The following is a 24,815-nucleotide window of genomic DNA, read 5'->3' as shown; positions in this document are numbered from 1 at the left end:
TTAGTTATAAAAACTTTTCTTGCCACATTTGGGTCAGAAGTAATCTCACTGGATGAGTTTAACATCAACTGGTGGAGCCAGTAATATCTCTGAAGATTTACTTAAGTCTCACAGTTCTCATGACCAACAAGGACAGAGTTGTTGTCGGGATTTATTTTAAGGCTGATACAGATATCGATATTTAGATTTGAAAAAACTGTACTAACTGTATATCTCATGTCTCTGATGTGTCTGGTATTTATTTGTTCTTTCACATTTTTTTTAAAGAATTGTGACCAATCAGTACTGAGCGAGACATTAAAAAATGAACTCATTACCTCAAACACATCTGTAATATTTTCACATCATCGCACACATCGAGACAGATGTATGTCTGCAGAGTTGGTTGTGTGAAGATTTAAAACACTGTGAATTTACAATAAAACACCTTAAACTTGATCTATATTTGTTGTGAAGATGTATCAGTTTTCAGAAAATCCGAGTCGTCAATTACAACTTCAATGTTGACATGAACGGTCTTTAAAGTCTGTCAATTATGGTGACCCTGATTTGACATTAGCTTCTCTTCTACTAGCTCTATTTTTCTGTTATTTAAATATTAAACTAAATAAAGTCGAAAACTAAAAAAGGCACCTGTTTTACTGACTTGACTTTACAAAGATAAAGCACAGTGCTACAGATGGCATATGTTAACAAATATATGATTTTGTATTAATTGTATAATGCTGATTATTATTATTAAAACAATGACACTTCGAATATATATAGACAACCACAGAAACATTTTTTAAAAATTCAATTTAATTCACTTGAGTTTTATTAGCACTAAATCAAACCAAAAGTTATCTACAGACACTTTCCATAATAGACCGTACTCTTATAATATTTACAGAAACCCAACAATTCCCACCATGAGCAAGCACTTGGCGACAGCGATGTTGGCAAGGAAAAACCTTGAGCAGAACCTAGCCCATTTTATATTTTGAAGAAATGAAAACCAGCTTCAAGCAGCACCAAAGATCGTGAATGCTTATGAATGTTTATTTATTTTATTTTTTTCCACTTTAAAGGTCCACTGTGTAAGATTTAGGGAGGGTGTATAATTGTGAAAGAAGCTTCAAGATGTTTTTATTACTCAAGAATGAGCCTTTGTTTGAACTTTTTTTAGTCACACTAGGAGAGTGGTAGGAATGAACGAGTAGTTATAGAGATATATTGTTAATATAAATATGTTCATTACTACTTTTAAGTATTTGAAGCGTGCTTATTTTCATTAAATTTATATTTTATAGTCAGATCTAAAAAAAACTGTGGCAGTTATTAATGAAATAGTTTCTGCTTTAGGAACAATTTATCGTCCAAAAAAAAAATCAACAACAAAAGAAGCTGAAATCACGTCAGGAAGAATCAACAGGACGGAGATTGAGACAGAGAGTTTATGAAACTAGTGAACATTGAGTTTGTGTGAGAGGTGTGTGCCTGGAGGCAGATTTCTGCAGAGACGTGGACTGAGCTGAACTGTATTGTAGTCATCACATCAGACTGAAGTATCTCTGTCTCCGGCCCTAACAAAGAGTGCTGTAGTTGCTCTGTCACGTTGGCAGCCGTCACACTGTAAAGTAAATACAGCCCAAACACCCTCAGACCTGTGTGTGCCCTGACTGATCAGGAGCAGCTTTGTTCACTTTTCTGCAAATATCACACCCTCATGATATGTTCACAGTATAATTATAATGGCAACAGACATAATTACACATTATTATATTTTTCTGCTGGCTTCATGTAATGCCTGTAGCTCCTAAAAAGGAATATTGTGCATAGCCAAACCTGCACTTTGTCAGTTATCTTCGTTCGTCTGTTGCAGTGGTGCACATGGTCATGTCTCAACACTTTCTTTAAACCCAGCATTGTGTATATGTTGATGTTTTTATTTTAGAGTTGTCCTTATTCATCTCTCATTTGTCAGTGTGCTGCTATTTTAAAAAATAACGTATGTCAGATTTCTTGCTCTCATTTCTGTTGCTTCTTTGCTCATTATCTTTAAATGCAATCTACCCTTTTATACTTTCATCTATACTTAATATGTTTCCGCATTTCATTATTGGTTGTGTGTGAAGGGTATTCAATTTGTCTTTATTTCTGTGCATCCTTTTACTCTTTGTTGTAGCAGTGACAGAGCCGTGCACACAGGTATTATTATAGTTTCATCTCATCTTATGTGATCACACTGTCTAGCACATTTTTCTCCCTGAGCTTTTCCAGCTCTCCCTCTTTGGCTATTACTGCAGGATTCGGGGGAACAGGCAGGCGGTGAGTCCAGGGCGGGCAAATCTTCATAAATCCTTCCACAGCGGCTACCCTCTTCAGACTCCACTGTACAATATCTGTCTTCATCTAAGAGTGCACAGGCCCAGCCACCTGCTTTTCCTCTGTTCACCCCCTCCTCCTCCTCCACGCTTTGTGAACTTAATAAAAGCTGCCATTAAGCAGCGCTTCATCTGTTTGGGCCCTAATCTGCCTTATAGGCATCATGTGACCACATATGCAGTGCACACCTGTCGTGTGTGTGTGTGTTCCCAGCCCCGACTGCTGCCTCTCCAACACTGCTCACACTCTCACTCAACCTGTTCTTGGCACATCATCTGACTGCGTGTCATGCATACCCGGCACACATATAATGTATGTATACGACTTGGAGGTGTTCTGTCAAAAGGTAGAAAGTATCTGTTGAAAGATTTGTGAAACTCTCTCTAACATTCAAAAAGACATCGACACTGAAAACAGGCCTAAAGTCGTTCAGTACGTTTTTATTTCACTGAGTGAAAAGCTCAATCTTTGCATAAGACATGCAGAAACAGAAGAAAAACATAAATATAGCACAATGAAGATGAACAGCACTGTATCCAAGTGGAAATAAGCAATACGACAAGAACGAATAGTAGTGCTGAGGGCAACAAATTCAAGTAGAGACCTTTTTTTTAAAAAATTGCTTCATTGTCTACTTTTCATATAAAATGTCTCATGAATCTAGCCAAATTGAACGCTAACGGGAGATGGCTTTTAGTCCAAAAGTGCAATATATTTTACAAAGTCTAAAATGTTGCTCTGCTTATCCACTACGCTGCAGTAAGCAGAGGGCTTTCATATTACATTTTTCCAGCAGTGGAAATACATCTCAGTTTATTTCCCCACCACTTTTTTATACCATCCTTTTTACTCTGTTAATTAAAACAGTAAAATGATCTGTCGTTTCGGCAGCAGCCTATGCAGGATTTGGAGGTCGTTTCCGTCTGGTTTTTGTGTAATATAATTTTCATGTTTATTCTTTTTTTTTTTTTCTGGTAGATTATATACAGGATGCCAGCTGGCTGACAGATGGTGATGCCTTTACCCATGTTTTTTTTTTTCTTCTTCTTTTTTTTTTTTTTTTTTTAAAAAAAACATCACAAGGAAGAGAAGGAGGAAGGACAGGAACAGCTGTAGACGAAGGGACAGACAGAACCAGCACACTGGCCACTGGGTGACATGAGGGAGTGGGAGGAGAACCCAGCACATGGCTCAAGGCAAAAAAAAAAAAAAAAAAAAACAACTAAATGTGCCCTGTTAACACTGAACAAGACACAGAAAGCCATCTTGTTAGCAGTAGCAGGCCTCTAAATCTCCCTAATGGTCCTCGGCTCTGATCTTGTTCTCACACCAGAATGTCAAGCGTGAACAACGTGCGAACCCAGCAACAAATATTGTTGATCCCTCTACCTGCATGAGTGCAGATGTCTTTTTTTCTTTAAAAAAAAAAAAAAAGTTTTCCTCAAATTCTGTGACCAAAAAACAAAAAGTCCCAGTTGGATTTATAGCGGGAACAAAGCATGGAAAAGACGCGCAAGGTCATGAAATATGAATCGAAGCACTGAGCAGCTGGGACGGAGCCACAGGTCTGTGTTCTTACAGCCGTGGCCTATCTGTCTCTCTCAGGGGGAGACACACACACACACACACACACTCTTCAGTAGTGTCACTGACAGATACAAAAAGAGACAGAGAGGTCGCTGCTGTGACCTTTTGCCCTGCTGTCGTCCAGCAGCACTTTTCCCCTCACCATGTGACCCAAGGCTGAAGCACTATCAAGCACTACATGTGTATTGTTATAATAATTATAGTTTCTTTATTTTCAACTTTTTACAAGTCCCGCTATTTTACACCCTCACACACAGACACACACACACTGAATTCAAGTGCTCAACGTCTCCCAGCCCCCTACAGTTATCTCAGCAAATGATGAGCGAGAAAACAAAACAAATGTCGCCTCCGTGTTGCAGCTGAGTCCTGGGAGACAGTTCAGTCTGTGAACGAGGCATGCCCACAGCAAAGTAAATATAAACCAAGAGTTTCAATTAATGAGAAAACAAACAAACAAACAAATCACACACATAGAAAAATGACAATGAATAAAACTGAGTCGTTAAATAAAGCAGAAACATCGATGAATGAATTCAAATCAGTGTATTTTAGTTTGAGCTTCTGACAATAGTTTGGAAAAAGAAAAAATATATATATACTGCAAATGTCATATAACGGAATTTGCCAATGCTACAGTATGAACAACTTTTTTCCAAAAAATCTGGGGTAATTAAAAAAGGTCACGCACACAAGCAAACTATGATGAGGCTATTTGAATTTTTAAGTTTTTATTATTCATTTCTCCTTTTAACGGTTTTCTTTTTAAAGGAAGCTGTTCATCAAAGAGCATTTTGTTCATATATAGTTATTTTTTTACAGAGGAAAATACTGTACAACCTTTTTTTCTTCTCAAAACAATATCTGAGGAATATCATCTACACACATTATTATTCCCTATATTATGATCATTTATTTCCAATGCCAAGCTCAGGAGATAATTCATGATCAGTGTGTCAACTCGGTCGTACATATTCGCTCAATATAAACCAGAGGGTGGCTTTGACAGATTTATAATTTAGTACTACAGTAAGTGAGCATTGCCATGAACTTCTTAAGAATTAATTTAAAATCACAGTCCATATTAGTGTTCTTTATCAGGGCGCCACGTTTTCTGGCGCACCTGTTTCCTTTTTTTTTTTTTTTAAACTGTCCAATCACAGAAGCAAAATAAAAACCAGTCTTTAAATAAATCACAGAACGACAGTTCTTTGTCACACTAACATCTATTTGTGCATTAAAGCAAAAGTGAACTAAAACAACATCTTTAAAGCAAATTCCCTGTTAAAAGATATATATATCATTTTTTTTTTCAGACGGTAAAAATGAACCTAAAAAGTGCAATAACACCCTAAAATTTCTCATTGGAAGGTCACATAAATATTAAATAAAAACCGTTACAACAGGAGCTCAACCACAGCCATAGTGAATGGAAAACAAAATGCCGTGAGACATTTTCGGTCTGTATATTTTCAACATAAAACACACACTCCCTGACGCTTCCTCTGTCAGCCTGCTCGCTACGTCTGAGTGACTCATCGTTTCCTCTGGTCAGCCTGACTCCCCCTGCTCAACCTGACTCACCTTGCTTACAGATCGATATGCTTCTGACTAACAACACAACAAAACAACATTGTAATGCAAAGATGCAAATGGTAACAAAAATATTTTTAAATATGCTTATGAGTTATCTATCATCATCGTTATCATCATGGTCAGCTAATATAAAAGTGCACTATCCACACACAAACTTGATTCCTCCGCGATGGGGGGGTAAAATTACAAGGGCTGAGCTTGGTTTTGGTGCTAGTTGAACATTTTTTAGCAGAATGTCAGAGAGAACTGTTGAGACCGGCGGCCTGTTGGACGCCTGACTGCAGCTGAGACTGACCACATTTACTGGTCAGTTCCACATGTCATTGAGAACAAAGAAAGACACCTGAGAGAGGCGGGAACGAGCAAAATGTAACTCCCCTTTCTCTGTGTCTAGTAATAATAATTAATAACAATATTAATACAGAAAAAAAGATCAAATGTTTGAACACATCCTGTTTCCCCTTAGTGATTCACATCCCTTTTTTTTTCTACATATCCACGGCCCCACAAGTTCATGTCGCCTGAGCCAGCAATTTCCTTTTGTATATCTTCGTTCACACACACACACACTTACATATATAGTTATATAGAGAGATTTGTTTTTGTTTTTCTAATGTTTTCTTTTTTTCTTTTTTTTTATCCACACACAAAAAAGTGAAAAAAATAAAAATAAATTAAAGTCAAACATGCACGCACACAAAAAGACTGATGTGTAGTAAAATGCTTTACATTGCTGCCCCGTGTGTAAAACAGGGCCTAATTCTGTGTGTCTCCGTTCATATTTTTTTAATGCATAATTGAATTAATAATGTTGGTCATCTTGTAAACATCATAATAAATCATTTTGGGCCGTCATTTTCTCCACTCTGTTGTTGTTTTTTTGTTGTCATCTCAAGTGTCTAAACATGATAAATGAGGCCACTTTCATTTTTGTTTGTTCAAAGTACACAGGGTTTTTCTTCAGTTCCTACAGTCACTGTTAGGTTCTTTTTTTTTTTTTTCATGGGTCAACGTCTTGCTTTTCCAGTTGGGAAGTATCAGTGTGGTTAACGGAAGCATCAAAACTCTCGCCATTGTCCTTTTCACCGTCAGGCTCTGCCATTGAATCATCATTTGAGTCAGTGTTGAGATCCTCTTCTGCCTCCTCCTCTTCCTCCTCCTCCTCTTCTTCTTCCTCTTCTTCCTCCTCCGCATGCGGCTCCTCCTCTGGTGACAGGTCATCTTCAGCCTCTCCGGATGTTCCTGTGGTGTCGTCCTGAGCTGCCGGCAGACTGAGCGGTGGTGCGAGGTTGTGGCCAGGTCGCGCTGCGTCGTGGTGCATCTTCTTGCTGAGGTCCAGTGAGTCGCTGAGACCCAGACCGGCTGCATTCTTCAGGAAGAACAGGGAGCTGCTGGTGTCGGTGCTCAGGTTCAGGGAGCTGTCTAGGCTGAGGGAGGATGGTGGGTACGGGTGGTTATATTCAGATACGATGCTGCCTGTTGAGTAGAGCATGGAGTGAGCGCTGCTGTTGACGGTGTGGGACAACCCGTGGATGCCGCCAGGTGAGGAAGTAGAAAGACTCATAGAGACCGGAGGGACAACAGACACATTTGCTCCCAGGTGGTGAGCCCCTTCCCGTTTGGGTGAAACAGAGGGCAGCTCACCACGCTCCTGCTTCTCATGCTTTCTCTTGTGGGAGTCCATCTGGGACATGCCCACCACTGTGTGCTTGCACTCAGGGAAGGTGCAGTGGAAGTGCGAACACTTGAGCTTATATTTGCAGTCGGGAACCTCACAATCAACACTGGAGCTGAACTGGCAGAAGCCGGCGGCGCTGATCACGTCTTGCTTGCCGTGGTGCTTGCGGTGGGCTGTCACCTTGGTGCTGTCGGTGCAGCGGAAGCCACAGCGCAGACAGTGGAAGTGGGTGCTGTTGCCTGAAAACTGGCAGTCGGGGAAGTTGCAGCTGAGTGAGGACTTGAAGCGCTTGAAGTCGTCCAGGACCAGGTTGTCCACGCGGTCGTGGTGCTGCGCATGCTTGTACATGTGGGTGCGACCGCAGAACTTGTAGCCGCAGTTCTCACGTGTGCAGTGGTAGTGGGTCACCTTGAGAGAAAACTGGCAGCCTGAGTCCTTGCAGTTCTCGTAGAGGTCATAGCGCCGGAAGCCCTCCAGCATCATCCCCTCATCTAGCATCTTACGTGACGATGCGGTCTTGCGGCGCTTGCCAAACGGTGACATGTCCTCGATGATCCAGAAGCGCTTCTTTGAACCAGTGGCCGTGGGAATGGAGATGGTGTTGCCTGAAAGAAAGGAAGGAGACACATTAAACAATAATCAGTCGATTCACAAAGTAAAAGCCACAAACTACAAGCAAATTACATTGCAAGACCGCCCTAGTTGAAATGTGCAACCTTACTCAGCCAGAAGTGGTTCGCAGCTGAGTAAGCACAGAGAGCCACAAATATTTTATTCCTAATTCCCAGAATGATTAAAGGAGGGGGAAAATGATAGATTGACTTTGGAACATGACACTTTTACAGGGTGTCTCCAGCCTCCAAACAGAGGCGGAGCTGTGGGTCTTAACCGACCCTCTTATCTCCATGTTGTTTTATGGGGGGCACCCACCTTTTGCAACACCCTGGGGTCACTACTAATGATGTGATCCCTGTTCTGCAAGACAGGAAGCAGTGGGCCTCGATAAAACTTGAGGCGTGATTAAAATAAGAGGCTGCTGATGTAGCCTCGTTAATGGATGCTAAACAAGGCCCAGACTTCGTACTGCAGGTGCCAAATTTACTGCTCTATCTCTAAATCCTGGTAAGACTAAAAGTGAAAACACACGGAAAGGTGTAAGTAGGAGTAATTATACACATTTGATCCGTTACTCAGTAAGCATGCACGTTTCATCAGTACTACACAAAAGTTGCATGCTGAAAAGTCCCTTTTGTTTTCTCGTGTTTCCACAAAAGTTCTGCAGACAAAAGCTAGATCACACAGTTAAATGCTGCACAGGACTCAATTGACAGCTGCAGTGTTGGTTTGCGCCGGGGATAAGTACCTGCAGCATCCTGAACTATAGGGACGTCATTTTTAACCGGAGACGGAGTGGCAATGATGGGGCTGAAAGCTGGTGTGTTGGTTGGCATGACAACACTCCGAGTGGCTCCCAGAGAGGCGCTGAGCAGAGAGTATGACAGACAGGATGGAGAGAGGAGGTATGGGAGTGAGGGGAGAGGAGGTCGGAGGAGAGCAGGAGAGAGGGATGGGGCCTGGGACTGGAGGCCAGGCTGAGGAGCGGAGGGAAGAGGTGGTGGTGGTGGAGGAGGAGGAGGAGGAGGGGAAGAAGTAGGTGCATTTTGGGTAGCGCTAGTGTCAGCAGGGGTGGTAGGAGCAGAAGTGGTGGCAGGGCAGCCTTGTCCTGGAGAGACAGGTTGACCAGAGAGGGTGAAGGACAGACAAAAGGGGAAGAAACACACACAGACCGGAACACACACAAAAACAAGGGCCAAATCACACACACACACACACACACACACACACACACACACACACACACACACACACACACACACACAGAGGGATGGGAGGTAAGAAGGGAAAGATAAAAGATAAGAGAATGATACAAAATGAGGCCCATTCAAGACAAGTAACCCAAACACCAGCCAAAACAACAATGATGAGAGTAGTGGATAATATTGGCAACACGTGGAGAAATGTGAAAATCAAAGGCAGGCTGAGAATTAAAAAAAAAAAAAAAAGCAGAGGAGAACCCATTTATTCAGTAAGTTTGAAAGAAAAGAGGCTGTTTCTCCTTTCCTGTCCTTTCTCCCACAATCCAACCCACTAAAAGTGCTAAAGTAGACATAAAGCCACGGGGATGATCTCTGGCCAAAGGAAAATGTAATAAGCTACATATAGTGCAATAACTCAACCTGCTGATGTACAAAATGGATGTTTTATGAGGATGACCAGGCAAACTGCAAAGGATCTTGTCCACGACTCAGAACATAAGAATACAGCATTGTCATCAACCTCATATAATATGACTGATGTGTCGTTATGCTATTGATTACAAGTCAAACTGCTAAATCGTGAAATATGTGATTGAAGAATGTATGAGAGATGACAAGTTACTAGATTTCTGGGTAAGAAAGATGAGTGTGGACTAAGTGAAGCATGACTTATGATGATGAATGCTGACACTTGTCAGGTCCTTTTTTTTTTTTTTTTTTTAACACATTCTTACCTGCTGGAGAACCATCGTTGCCTACAGGTGTGCTGGTGCAGCTCCGATCCTGGTTGGAGGACTCGGATGAGAGGCCCAAGGGGCTGCCCCCTCCTCCCATGTAGTCCATGTAATCATCAGTCTCATCCATGACATTGGAGGAGAAGCTGGAGTTGATACCAGACTGGTTTGTTACAGACCCGGACATCATGCCGGATGCATGGTGCATGTCATCTGACCTCTGACCAAGTGGCATTACCTGAAATACAAAAAATCTTTACTGTAAAGGGACATTTGAAACGAAACATGATATAACGTGTCATTAATGCAGGTGTTGGCTCTTGGCATGCGACCAAGAATTTCTCAAAACATCAAAAGTATTCGGAAAGAATGAACTCCGCACTTCTGTCATTATATGACGTCTCCAAAGTGAAAAAACAACAACCAGAACTAGAAAATCCACGTGTTTAGATTTATGTACGGTACAAGGTGTACCACAGAGGTTAAGTTGGGAAATTGAGTACACTGTGAAAAATATATTGTTGTGAGTAATTTGGTGTTGACTGGTATGACAGGATATGAACTCATGTGAAAGGTACAATGAATGAACCTGTTAATCTTTTACCTGAAACTGACTCACAGAGCAGGAAATAGGATTTTAAAAAAACACAAAAAAAACAGAACATACAAGACCAAAGTCATGCTGATAATAGGTGGACTGCATTATTTGGAGATTAAATAATAACAGGTGATTTCTCTAAATCAAATTTTTTTTAAAAAAATGTCTGGAGTCAAACACTTTGTATCTGTATATCTTTTGTGAAAACCGACAAAAACAAAAGCCTTAATAGGAAATAAGATCTAAACATCTACGCTGCATAAATACGGACTTGGTCAAAGGCTGTGTGAGATATGTAGCTTTGCTGGAATCTTTTCATAAACTAATCAACACCCACTTTAATTAACCGCAGTGTTACACAGGTATTTTTTTTTTTAGATGTTTATCCATTTCAGAATGCCATCTGTCAGATGTCACCTTTTGAACATACATACCTGGGATGGGACTCTGTCAAAATTCTTCCCGAGCATCCGCCTCATGTGTTTACGTGCGTGGGAGGTCATCTGGTGCTTCAGCAGGAAGGAGAACTGGCAACCCTCACGGATGCAGTGGAAGTGGCTGTTGACTTGGTTATACTTACAACCTACAAAGAGAAACCAGTAACGTTTGTAAACTCTCCAGTCGCAGATTAATTTGTCTTCGGCTCATTGAGAGGTTGAGAGCAGCTACTGCTGCTGCTAGACGCAATATCATCAGCGAGAAGGTGTTATGATTAGATCAAACACAAAGTGAAATATTTTTAGTTTTTTTTAATTTCATGATATACCTCTGACAAAAGAGGGATTGGGTTTCAAAGTGTTTCAGAGTGTACATGTAGGAGGAATATTAGATCACTCCAGTGTCACACTGAGCAAGTCAAGGCTTCTGTGCACTAAACCTGTGGAGCTCTTTTATTACACTGACATGCTTTATTCAATTAGGAATTTACATAAATAAATTCTCATTTTCTGTGGGCCAATAATGCACACACCCCTGCAAACCAAAGTAAATATACAATTATTACCATATTAAATTCATTTTTCAAAGTATCTCCATTGTCATTTTTCCTTTTGTTCTCCATTGTACTCTGCTGTGTGCTTCATATTCTTCTGTTCTTTTCTCGTGTTTTAACCGGTCTAGCTCTAATTGCTTTATGATTTCAAATTAAATGAATGTTCCGTTTTGTGTCTGTTAATCAAATACCATTATATAAAAGCAGGCAGAAATAATTGAAAGAGTAACATGCTGGGCAGGTGCTAGCATGTCAGTAACCATGGCACCCAGTTTAAGAGCACAACACGTCTGTGTCATCAAATAGCTTTTGCACACACAATGTTTTAAACACGCAAAGTTGAGCAAATAACAGTAACCCCCGTGACATGAAGGGCCTTTTGTGAGACAGAAACCAGGTAACATCATCAGTGGTGTTCAGTTTAATGTTGCTGCCATGGATACTGGCAACCCATCAATTCTTTATGACTGGAGTGCTAGCGATGGTAATCCTTTCTGTTTTTTTTCCCCCCAGCCCAAACAATACAGTTGGCAGATCAGGCTGGGGACAAAAAACAGCTGTTTAGGGCCTGTTTTTGTTTGCTTTGTTTCTGCGTTCTGAAAAGCTTGTGTAACCGCCTGAAAAAAAACAGATCACTTTTAATTCATTTCTGTGTGATGGCAGCGGTGGCTGTGAGGCGCAGCTTCAGAACACAAACAGGCTAAACCAGACAAGCCGGATAATTAACAAACACAAACCTAATTGCTCATTTCTGACAGGGGCAAAAGGAAGAAGAAAACAACCTGGATGTGATTGCCCCTTTTGACGTTATTGCTCATATAGTACAGGCAAGACTACCTTTGGGACTTGAGGTGCCATTGTGAATATGCAAAACGCAGCAACAGAACCTATGAGCCAGACTTGTTTCATGCCTCTTAAACAACACACATAGCACGACACTGTGTTTGCCAACACCGGTCTCTCTCCCTTTGTAAACAGAGAATATCCTCTTGCAACAGCCATCAAAAATCAATCTATATCTTTCTCAATTTAACACCTTTAATCCACACACCTCTTCTGGTAAATATATAATGAAAAGCTGCAGCGTCTAGACATAAAGGGCTTGTGGGATGATGTAAGGACATAGGGACAAAGACGAAAAGGTAAAAACTCATACAGGATTAGAAGTCATTTTTGCTTACCCAGCCTTCCACACTCCTCCCTCTTGGTGAAATATTTGAAGCCATTGGCGGCACGGCGCTCTGCCTTCTCGTGCTTCTTCACATGCCACGGCAGCTTGGTGGTGATGTTGGTGACAAAATAGCAGCCGGGCCGCAGACAGTGATAGTGGCCCCTCATTCTGAACTCGCAGTGCTGCAGAAGAGACGCATAATTTACAATTTCATGAGTCAAACTTGATGTTTGAAAGCCAAAGTGGTGGATTAACGTTATTTGATGCTTCTTTGTATGCAAAGTTAACATGAACGCTACACATAGTTTCTCCCAAAACATAATCAACACCTCAGTCCTTCCCTTTCTGGTCATTTAAAACATCCCAACATTTTTAAGTACGTTGACTTTTTTTTTTTCTTCTGCTTCCCACAAAACACCCCTCCTTTCTAACATGTCTGTACACCACCATCTGTTTGTGAGGCTCAGATCCCAAAGGACTGGGCCAAATAAGATCTGCTCAGTTCAGGAGATGGAGACTAAGGGGAGGAGGAGAGGAGGACGAGAAGGAGGAGGAGGAGGAGGGGGCACTTTTTGTGAGAGGGGTGATTTTCGACACATTAATGAATTCATTTAAACGGTTTTCCAAATACGGGCTCATGAGAGCAGGCAGGGGCTGCCATTTAGGTTTCATTTGCGAAGCATTCCCCTGATTTTTGCCCTATTCCAGACAGCCTTGTTTACTGTGCAAGTGACAATGATTTATTGGGTAATATCAGCTAAATTGGCCTTTTCTGAGAGGAGAATGCGGCAGTCAAAATGACATCATTGACATATAAACAGGCATTACTGGGGTGAGTCGACTGTCTTTTTCAGCAGAGATGGAAGACGGGGAGCAGCGGTTGTGAAAGCCTTGAGTCAAATAACCTCAAACACTGGTCTAATAGATAGCATACTTCATGCTTAGAAAACACTGGGAGATGACAGTAGGTGATTCAGCTCCTGGCTGAGTTATCAAGCAGCACACTCACCTGGTTGGGACAGAGACACTGGAGAGAGTAGTAGGAAAACTGGTCACGGACGTTGACGAGGTTGTTGTTGGGGTTGATGTGGTCCAAACAGTGGGACTCAGCCTTGCCAGACGTCTTGCACACATACTTGCAATTCCCAAACAAGCAGTGGAAGTGGAACTTGTTTGAGTACTTACAGTCAGTGGCTAGACAGGGATCACTGGATGAATAGAAACAGAAAATATAGTTCAAGCAACACTTGGCCCAGAGAGGAAAATAAACATACTGTAATGCAAAGTATGAAAACACAAATAAATGTTTCTCCTACTTTTCCTGGAACTGCAGGAAACCAGGTTTTACTTGTGGCTTAGCATTCTCCAGAGAGGTGGTGGCCAGAGGAGAGTTGGCTGGCAGGTTGGGCATCGAGGCAGACATCTGAGGGATGCTGCCAGTCAGCTGCTTCCAGGCCAGCAGGGAGGGAGGCGGAGAGCTGTAGCCACCTGAAGAGGTGAGGTGTGCCACATCCATGGAGGGATTGTTGGCCATAGAGACAGGTGCAGCCGGCTGCAGCGGAGCTCCCTCACCGGAGTCCTTGCCCTCACTGAACTGAGGCTCCGACTTCACTTTCAAGGTGGCTCTGAGGTGGAAGCTGAAAAACAAGATGAAAGCTCATTTTTATGTTGATCAATAAAGCCAAACGCTAAAATGTGGAAAGGGTATATTTTCTGATTATGAACCAGCGTGACACTCACTTAGCATGTTTTATGGCCCCATCCACAGTGCTGAAGAGTGCACCACAGTCCTCTATCAGGCAGTGGAAGTGTACTTTCTGAAGGAAGTCACACTGAGCCTCACAGAAATCATCCGTGTCAAACCTTCACACAGACAGAAAATAAAGACGGTAAATTTACTGGATTCTCAAATAAACAACAAGCGCTAGGAGGACAAATGGTTCAACTCCTCATCTGACAGTAAATGTCGTGACTCCATCGTACAGTAAGTTCCTGTACAACCAGATTCTTTATGTTTCAGGGGGTTTCCAGTGATACAGTATGTGAGGAATAGTATTTCCAGAAAAAGGCCTTAACTGTACAGTACTCTTAAACACTCTGACTGTTTTCTCACTATCGAAATGAATGTGTCAACTAAGCGAAACAAACAACGGTGACCTTCTGCACTTCTTGCATGTTTTATACCTGCGGAGGTATGTCCTCCAGATCTCAGTGGGTTTTTCAGGCATCGGCCTCTTCAGGACTCTGTTCAGATACTGAGCTGCCTCGGAGGTGTTGCCGCCCTGGCCGGCCTCCAGCTCTGTCTTCAGGTTCATTGCGTTGAACAGGGCAGGGTTCACCTGTGACATCTACAAAACACAGCGCAGAAACAACCAGCTGCTTGGTTAGCTGAGCATACGTAAGCTGGGCACTTGCATATGTTAGTGAGAGTGTGCGAGTTGACACACACATAGACACACACACACACAGACATTTTTTGGCGAGGCAAAAAAAAGCACAGCCAGATTTACAAACATCCAGGATTTTGCTTGAGTGCAGGCCAAGCCTGTTTGCCAAGCGTCCTCTGGGAGTAACTGTTAACCCTTTTATGTGATGTGATGGCTTGAATCAAACCCCCCAAAAAGCTGACATGACACGAGGAGCTGTTGGACAACAGGTCTGCAAGCTCCTCCGCTGTATGGCTTTAATGACTGCTTTGAGAAGAGCAGCTCTGAAGTTAAGCTCTCCTGGGGAGAGGTTAAAAAAGACGACACGTGTGTCCATGTGTGTGGGGGAAGTGAGTAGGGTGAGTGAGGACGCTTCCAAAGAAATTAGAGGCTGATCTGTCATTACACTATCAAAGTGATGGAAACCACCTAGAACATTTGTATCAATCAGATAAGATGCATGGTTGAGACAATGTCCATTTTAATCTTCACAAAAACCCCCCACACATTTAAATTTCCATACACATTTAGCGTGGTAAAAAATGAGGGCAGCGCCTGTTTTTTTTTTTTTTCCTCCTCTGACTTTTTAATCAAATAATTTACAAACTCTATAAATAAATGTAGAGCGAGGCGGGGAAAGAAAAAGTATAAAGGAGGAGAAAAAATGGACGGTGAGTTCAAAACAGCTCATCAAAAAACAAACATCTCTATATATCTGGCATGGCACCCAGCTACTGCTTCATTATATTAATTTGTGAGAGGTGCAGTGAAAATTACACTGTATGAAAAATGGCTGGAAAATTTAAATGATACAAACTCATCTTATTAGCGGTGAAACATTAAAAAACAAACAGCCCCCTCCGTGTCCCGCTAATTTGTCTTCGGATGAAAGGCGTTTGATGGATGGATCTTACCTTATTCATAAGCGAGGATAAAAGAGATGTATTCCCTGGTACAGGGTGTCCATTTGATTCATTACTGGAACAAGGAAAATGAACAATGTTTAGTCAAGATTTGCATGAGAACAGTAAATATTACTATTTATCACGCAAGGTGTGCCTGTATAATGAAGAAGAAAAATGCTGTCTTCTTAAGAAATAAGATCTAGTGTGAGTTGGAGGGGAAATTGCAGTTGAAGGTTTATATAAACATCCTTCTTTCACAAAAATTGAGAAATATGTTGTGGATTTTATAATTATATGCACATGTATATGAATGAGATATTTTTGATAAATAATTGTGAATATAACCCCATCTGCCAAGCACGTAGAAATCATCTATCAATCAGAGAAACCTTATTTCCTTGTTGACTTATTTTGTGAATATATTAAATGAGTTTACAACAAGAATCAACATTTTTCCACGGAGAATTAACCCTCTATGTACCATGCAGCTGTGTGTACCTGTGGTCTTTTTTGCTCAGGTCCAGGCTCTGCTCCTGTGTGGAGTCTTGGGAGGCCCCAGAGTTAGCGTCCACTGGCTCCTGCTTCACTTGAACCAGATTGAACTGGCTGGCTGAAGCCGGCTGCCCATTCCCTGAGGATCAAACCAAAGACGCAGAGGAGGGAAGAGACAACAAAGTTATTGTTGGTCAGCATTATTATCCAATGACGAGATCCAATCTGACTTCTGTCCTGGCCCGAAAAGAATACTCTGAGTGATAATTATTGCGAAATTATGTCAGGCCGTCAAGCCTTTTAAATGGTGATTGAGAGGCGGGAGATATGAGGGAAAAAGACTCCTTTTTCTGCAGCACTTGTCACAACTCATTTGCCAGGCTGCCTCTTAACTGGTCATTAAGTGAGATGCTAATGCTGAGGGAAAGTGGCAGTTTCAGATTGGCCACCCCCCTCCCTCCCCACCTTCCCAGGCTCCTTGTTGGCCTGACAACGGACGGCAGCCAATGCCACTGAGCGTACCCACAAGGAACAGGGGTGCTATGTCGGTCAGATTGGAGCTGACAGCCAATCAGATTGGTTCAAATAGCGTGACCTCTCGATCACATTCTCCTCCAAATAGGTATTCAGTGGATGCTGTGAGCGAGGACAGGAGCGCTGAAATGAAATAAATAAAGACCAGGGGATAACGTGGGCTAAAAATGCTGAAGGTGAATTCTGCCCCACCCCGTGATCCCCAAGGGATTGAAATATTAATTTGTCCTGGGGCTACACAGAGAAAGCAGGGCTTTTGGTAGACAATAAGTGGTGTTTTATTTGTAAAAGAATATGTGAGTGGGAGGGGTGTACCCTTTCAGACACTATGAGACTGAAGACCACCAGCGGCCGTGATTGGTTTGGTGAGGAATCTGTTGTTTAGAAATCAAGACTGGTGCTGAGGGATAGTGACAGGCAAGGTCATGGGCAACCAAGTGTGTGCCCTTGGCCCTCAGCTTGGTGAGGCCCCTCTCCTTTTTCTTGCTGGGGGAGAAAACGAGACCAGCCTACGTAAGGGGGAAGTGACCAGCGTTCCACCCCGCTACAAGATGACCCAGAGACATATCAGGCAGAATAGGAGTGGAAAAGCCAGTCTTAGGCCTTGTCAGCTGAAAGTGAGGAGACGGCGAAGTGTCAGTGTCAGTTCAGTTTGACAATGAGGTTGGAGGGTCTGGAGGTGGGGTCGGGGTGGGGCTAAAGGAAAACAGCAGTCAAACAATTTTGCATCTGGTTTGAGGTCAGTGAATCCCAACCAAGTCTCTGTCCAGTGCTCCTCCCCTCCCCCAACTTGATAAGAGTACACCCAAAATTAACGAGCCAGACAGATCCTGCCTTGTCATTGACAATTAAATCAACACTCAGACCAAATGAGACCACATTATATCAAGAGCAGCCACTCAGTATATGATCTAAATATGATCCACTGACAGCTTAAAACATTCCTTCACCATAACAGAGGATGAGTTGGACTGTTTCAGGTGGATTATAATGCATAAGTCTCTTATTCTGCTGCACACCATGTGGCTATTTCTTTTTCTATCTACTTACCAAAGAAGAAGAACAAATGAGTTTGACTCAAAGCAGCTTCTTTCTGGAAATTATCCAGGAATAATGTATCACCATGTAATTACTCCGGATAAGATACAGAGCTTGTGAAAGATCATTTGTACTGTGTGTCTAATTAGTAAACCCTTCAGATGCTTGAATCTCTGGGAAAAACACTTAGGGGTAAATTAGAGCGGAACATTAATAAAAAAAAAAAAAAAAAAACTTAACTGAGAAAATACTAAAAGCAGAAACAGGAAAAATGCACAATTCACCACAACTGAGGTGAAGTTTCACAACCCTATGAAAAAAAATAAACACTGTGAAAAATAGCCACAAACACTGTGACTTTTCTCACACCTTTTTGACAGAGAAGCACAAACCACTTCCTCCTCATTTTAGCCCCAGATGTCCTGTTCACACATTTTATAAAGCAAATATGAGAAACAAAACTGCAGCTACCCCTCCATCCTGTGTGTGCACTCAACTTTTACGCTAAAGTGAAAGATTGCGATAGGGGAGATTACTTTAAACCAGCTTTGTTATCCAGCAGAGAGATCTGAGATCCAGCCTCTCAGTGAGACAACAAGAAGGGTGGTGAAGACACCATCTGTGGAGGCCCCACCCTCAGTGGGGGCCTTCCTAGTGTTCAGACTACCTGCTGGAAGCCCAGAGGTGGAGCTCAGCCTGACAGCCTGGGCTCAGCTCAGCTCCCCGGAGCAGCTGCCCCAGCTCTCTCCCAGGGCCTGTCCTGCTCCAGGAACACCACCAGGAATTGTAATCCTTCCCAGTCCCAACATCCGGAGTTGCTCCCCCTTGCAGCCCCATTTACAATCCGCACCCCACCTGCTCAGGCTCAGCACAGGAGGCCCCGCTGTTACTGAATGCAAGACTGTGCTCTGCAGTGCATTATCAATTTAATGCTTTAACTTCATTTTCATTTTCAGGAGCTTTGTTTAGAGCAATATGATAAACACAGACAAGGCAATTACCTCCAAAATTCATGTGAATTGTGTTTATGCTAAATAGATATTGACATGTTTTTGTGGGAACAGAAGGTTTCTAGAAATTCAAAAAGTGTGTCTTTGCTGATGCATGCAAGTTCTCGTATCAGTGAGTAAAAAAAAAAAAAAGCCTCTTTCTCAGCTCTGGTGCATTGAGTCATTTCTGCCTGAGTGATTTCTGTTTTTTATCAGTTTGCATAGAGGATACGGAAAAAGAAAAAAACAACAACATTTTTTTTTTTTGTTCTTGCAATTTCTGAACTTCTTAATTTTATTCCACCTCCATTTGCTTGAAACGGGCGCAGACATAGATAAGAGACCAATGATGAGGAAACATGTTCGACACAAGCCCCAGGAGCCCCCACTCTGAACATCATAAGAGACTTTTACAGGCTCTACTCTCCCCTGTCAGCGCATTTATCTCCAAATGGATTGTGGGTATCTAACAAACGATCAACACAATAACAAGCCCAGAGCAGAGGACCATGCCTCTGGTATGTCCCTTTAAGCCTGAAAGCAGCAGTTTTTCTGCCTTTCTCTCTACCGTGGGAGAGGGATAGAAATGACCTCTGGGTGCACTTTCTCTTCTCTGGCTGTCTGAAGTCCACACAGAAATAAGGATGTGGCTTTTATTATACATGCAGCATATTGTCTTTGGACTCTGATACAGCTCAAAGGGTTACTGCTTGTCATATATTTTAATACTTCTGTTTCTAAATAGAGTAACAAGCAAAGCTAACCTTTACAGTTGACTACCAATTTATTCATGTGTTTATAATTTGCATATGTGTTAAACTGGTTCAGCATTAATCAAGAGAGAAAGGAATTATTAACGGGGCTGTTTTATGAATTCATCTGTTGGTTATTTTTAGATTTATCAATTAATAGTTCTCTTCAAATTGCTTGTTTTATCTGACCACCAGTCCAAAACACAAATACATTACATTTACAATAAAATAAAACATAAAAGTTAAATAATATTCAGAGGCTGGCCCAGCAAATATGTTTTAAGTTTTTTGGATTAGTTTCTTTTTTGACTCACTGAGCACAACATAGTATTTTACATTGTTTAAGTATCCACAAATACGATGTACGTTGATGACTATTTGAAAAATGACTCACCCATGTCTGGGATGTTGGAGGGCTTCAGGGCAGCAGCTGCCAGTCTGGCCATCATAGGTGATATTAGACCTTTGCTTGCGGAGATCTTCTCCATGATGGAGGAGGTGGCGTAGGAAGTTGGGGTAGACGCCATGGCTCCATCAGCCCCCGCTGTGGAGCAACCTTGGGTCAGTGAATCGGTGGGCATGGAGTGGGCCCCAGTAGATACAGCTGACATCAGGCTAGCGGCTGGTTGAAGGGGCAGCCTGGGCATGAGGGGGAAGAACGGGTTGGAAGTGGCCAGGGCACTGTTGGAAAGAGCCAGGGCCACTGGCATGTTGCTCGGCAGGGCCTGGGACAGCAGGCTGGACATACGCTGGCCAGCACTGGACAGCGAGGGTGCAGGTTTGAGGGTGTGGCCCGATGTGGAGGAAGAGGAGGAGACAGTGATAGGTGTGGCCATCAGGTGTGGTACAGTGGTGGACTGCTGGGTCGTAGGCGAGGCACTCAGGCTGGAGTTCTTGCTGCTGATGGTCGAGAAGTCCATCAGGTCATCGTTGCTTGATTCCTCTGGCTCATCCTTTGGCGCCAAGAAGGCGGAGGAGAGGCCCATGACACCGGAGGAGCGGATGTGCCGGCGCTCATGTTTGCGCTTGTGGGAGGTCATCTGGCTGGTGGAGGTAAAGGTGAAGCCGCAGCCTGAGCGGATGCAGTGGAAGTGGTTGGTAGCTTTGCTGTACACGCAGCCCTCGTATTTGCACTCCTCGTACTTGTAGAACTTCTTGAAGCCATCTTTGGCATAGGCATCATCCTTGATGTGGTAGCTCTTGTGCTTCTCAATGTCACACTTGTTCTTGAAGGTGAATGTGCAGCCTGGGCGCCTGAAAAAACATTCGAAAACAAAGGGGAAATATGATTAGCTATTATGCTCTGCTTTGTGCCAGTGGGAGTCATAGAGAGAGTCCGCATGATTCAAATACTTCACAATGGAGGAATGATAACTGTGGTGGTTCAGTAACACAGCAGCAGCTCATTGACACGTCGCCACCTGCAACCTTTGCCAGAGGGATACATTCCAGGGAGTGAGCTTGAATCAACCAAGTGACTCTACATCCATTGATAACAGCTGTCCTGCATGCTCTTCAAAAGAGGAGCTTGATGCAAGCTTACAAACTTAATGCACTAAAATAAAAGTGTCTAAGTATTTATTTAATTACTATAATGTGACTTTTTCAAAACTACTATAGGTGCAGGCCAAGAAACACTGAAGCCACTGGTCACAATGTTTATGTAAACATTTATGCTTAATGTAGCGTTTAGAAATGCAAATATCCCGTGGAAACAGATCCACCACATTATTCACCTGCAGTGGAAGTGTGTAGTCTTCTGCCCGTAGAATTGACACCCGACTGTGCCACAGTCTTCAGTAGCACGAAATCTCTGAAAGCCATCGTTGATCAGCTGGGCATTCTTTTTATGGAAGTTTTCATGGGTCATGACATCTGAGGTGCTGGTGTACACCTTGCTGCAGCCCACCTGCAAAACAGAAACCAAGCATGCCAATCGAAATCAAGATCTGGGCCCACAGCAGACATGAGAGTTTCAGTTTGCAAGAATCGCTTGAAAAAAACCCAACTTCTAAAATGCTGTGCTTTAAAGAGATGCGATATACTATACAAGCTATACAGACAGCAGCTCAGTGTGGTTACGAGAATGCTAGTGGCCTAGAAATGGGTGGAAGAAAGTTGTTTTCACACGTTCACAATTTAATTTGTGGTAATGCATGCCGGAGCAGAGCAAGTTTCAAGTGAAACCCTTGAATTGGAAACAATCTTGTCATTATGACTATAGGAAAAAAAGAAGAAAAAAAGTAACTGAAAAAGGCAGTGGTCACAGCAGAAACTACAGTATCTTCCTGGCAAAGCTGACTTTTAGAAAACGAAATTTATATTTCAATGGTGACAATGCAGTCACCACAAACTTACTGTAACTCTGAGAACAAGTTTCAAAGGTGGAGGGGGCAAAGGAAAGCAGACAGGAGAAAGATGACTGTCTTGGTCTTTCGTTTAAAATGTTCTGGTACTCAGGAGTCCTCAGAGCCAACAGAGGGGGGAAAAAATAGGTAATGTTTGAATTAAAAGCAGCAATTGTATATCATCCCTGGCACTTTTCACCCGTACAAACTGGGCAACTTCTCCATATTGAGTCAAACAATGAACAAAATGCCACTCTGTTTTTTTTCCCCCTAAATCAAGAGAGCCGATGCCAACATCTGCAGGTTCTCAGGGACTGTTAAAACAAGGGCTGAAATGTCCTAATAACAATTACGCCGTTAGAGGGGTTTAAAAAAGAATATATCTCAAGCCATCCTCTGCTGCGCTGCTGCCCTGCCGGCGAGAAAGCTCTCGGCACAATGACACATTGAAAATAAGCAGATGTAAAAAAAATTAAACAAATCCAGAAGGGGGAATAATCTTCAACTGGTTGCTTGGTACTAAAAGATGAAAAATGTGTAGTTTATATAAACACCTAACTGAATTTTATCCATGCCAATTAAGGAGCGAGAGAGCGAAGAGGTGGGGAAAGCACAAGTAGCCTCACGTGTATTCCCTTTTTCATTTTTCTTTTATTTACTTTAGGACCAAACTGCTCTTTAAAGACACTTTGGTGTAAATGAAACTGTGTGACTCTCAAACAAGTTGTCTGATGAGTGGCCTGTTTTACCAGATCTGGCCATTTATATCATAATGCTCTGCAACTTGCTCCCATAAAACTTGTTTATGGCTCTTGGTGGACATAGGAACAGGCTTAAGGCTCTATATGGACTGTGTGTGATCTTGTTTACTGACATCCACCTTTGTTGGTGTGGCTCTTGAATGTAAATTTGAATGACAAATGATTTAACTTCATTATAATTTACATTGTATGTGGGTTATTTGTACTGTATGTGAGCACGTGTGACCATATTTGCAGATATTTTCTGTTTCCATGTGCGTATGTCTATTTGTATGCTTGCATGCTTACTGTACGTGTTTGTGTCTTTAATGTGGGTAATGTGAGTGTAGGCGGAGGAAGAAGTGTGGGTCTGTGTAGTGTACCTGCATGCAGTGGTAATGGGTGCTTTTTCCATTGAGGTGGCAGCCATGGTAGTAGACACTGCAGTCGTCCAGAGGGCTGAAGCGCATGAAGCCATGCTGCAGGGAGTTGTCCCTCTTCTTGTGCATGTTGTAGTGCCTGATTACATCCTGCTTACTGGTAAACCTCTGCAAAAGGGGAGGGGGAAAAATGTACGGCAACAGGTTGGTGTTTATTTAAACCAGTCACAGAATCAGCAACAAGTCACTTTATCTCTGTGGTAGCAGCAGCTGCAACATGCAGGAGCCAATTGGCAGTTGGGGAGGGCTGTGCACACTGCAATGGAGAGGGCCAGGATGCCTTTAAAGATGACGGGTTCTGCGGTTATTGATTTACTTTACATATCTCAAAGTTGTGTCCTATCCAAATGCAGCACCAAAGACTCTTCTGTGCACAGGAGAAGCTTTCACATGGAACATGAAGTATGTTCCCCATACACCCACTGTCTCTACATTATGTTTTCCCTTCCATCAAAATGTATTTTTTTTTAATTAAGATGAATCAATTGACATGCAAGATCACAGTTCCGATGTTTCTGGCTCTGGAAAAATTATGTTCCATGCAGATGGTTTCTTAGACGTGCACAGGGGAAAACAGAAGACAAGAGAAACAAACAAACAAACAAGCCAACCAAAAAACGTTTTCCCTTTCAATTCGCTGAGATATGATTCCATTTTTAATTAAAGCTTTAACACTCGCTTTTCGGTGAAGCCTTCGCCTGTAATGATGAGTGAATATGCTAAGAGACCCGCCTTCTAAAATTACAAAATAATTAAATAAATAAATATAAATTCCCTCCCACACCCAGGAATCAGGAAGGGAAAACAGAAAAAAATCACTCCACAGAGACCTGAAGCAACCAAATCTGCTGTAATTGGGCTTAAGCTGATGTTACAGAAAGTGTAACGGGAGAAGAGCAAATCAATGAGACAGTTCTGTCTTCAATCCATATTTATCTCCAGTTGAGGGAAAAACATCAGAAAGAACTATTCTAAAAAGCAACTAATTGCTGTACAAAGTAGGGTAATTGCTTTGTGTCATGTGTTCCACTCGCGTACAAATAAAAAGCTAAGATCTCACACAGCTGTTCATTCCCTCGCTCTTGGCTTGTTTCCCAATGCATATTTCTGAGATGTCTGACTCCTGTAGGAGCAAACACTTCATTAGGATTTTTAATCTAATTGATGAACGCTTCGGATTCTCCACTTTTTGAATAATTTTCCAGAAAAAATCTGAGGACTTAGTTCCAGGCTTTGGACTTTCTAGTATCTAATGTTTAATGATGACCGGAAGATAAGTTGAGCTGCGGTCATGGTACATTCGATCCATCAAGCCGTCCAAAATAGGCCATCGAGAGAGCTGACTGGGAAAAAGATCTCATTTTCAGTTGAGTGGTGGGGAAGGTTGGGAGCCACTTGCTACATTTATTTTAGGATTCCCACTAGTGTGGCAAGATGCACACTCTCCCTCATGTACAAGCCCATGAAAGGAGAATGTTAAGACTCAGCCAATCGCCCGGAGGCTGGCAGTGGGATAATATTCCAGGAGAGTGTGTCATGTAACATTTCATGAGTTATCGCTTTGAAAGGGACTGCTCATCACTGCCTGCTTGTTTTTTTCAGGGTATTGACA

At 42.3% G+C, this 24,815-nt stretch overlaps 1 protein-coding gene across 4 annotated transcripts in view; it reads right to left on the bottom strand.

Annotated features, from left to right (window-relative positions):
- Positions 1-3,430: 3,430 nt before the first annotated feature.
- The window catches only part of casz1 (castor zinc finger 1), a 48,112-nt gene continuing 26,727 nt past the window's right edge, over positions 3,431-24,815 (bottom strand). For 2 of the 4 annotated variants that reach the window (XM_019254423.2, XM_019254424.2), the window contains exons 6-19: positions 23,147-23,311; positions 21,412-21,584; positions 20,070-20,929; positions 16,369-16,501; positions 15,880-15,943; positions 14,724-14,887; positions 14,280-14,402; positions 13,856-14,176; positions 13,549-13,747; positions 12,550-12,721; positions 10,812-10,960; positions 9,780-10,017; positions 8,592-8,951; positions 3,431-7,833 (exon numbers count right to left, since the gene is read on the bottom strand). In XM_019254423.2, the coding sequence (XP_019109968.2) occupies positions 6,551-7,833; positions 8,592-8,951; positions 9,780-10,017; positions 10,812-10,960; positions 12,550-12,721; positions 13,549-13,747; positions 13,856-14,176; positions 14,280-14,402; positions 14,724-14,887; positions 15,880-15,943; positions 16,369-16,501; positions 20,070-20,929; positions 21,412-21,584; positions 23,147-23,311 (4,404 nt within the window). In that variant the 3' untranslated portion in view covers positions 3,431-6,550. The remainder of the gene's footprint in view (positions 7,834-8,591; positions 8,952-9,779; positions 10,018-10,811; positions 10,961-12,549; positions 12,722-13,548; positions 13,748-13,855; positions 14,177-14,279; positions 14,403-14,723; positions 14,888-15,879; positions 15,944-16,368; positions 16,502-20,069; positions 20,930-21,411; positions 21,585-23,146; positions 23,312-24,815) is intronic. The other 2 variants (XM_019254426.2, XM_010731456.3) reach the window with 1 other exon arrangement.

The sequence above is a fragment of the Larimichthys crocea genome, chromosome XV (genome assembly GCF_000972845.2).
Source record: "Larimichthys crocea isolate SSNF chromosome XV, L_crocea_2.0, whole genome shotgun sequence".
NCBI classification, from domain to species: Eukaryota; Metazoa; Chordata; class Actinopteri; family Sciaenidae; genus Larimichthys; species Larimichthys crocea.
This window is presented reverse-complemented; position numbering and strand designations above follow the sequence as displayed.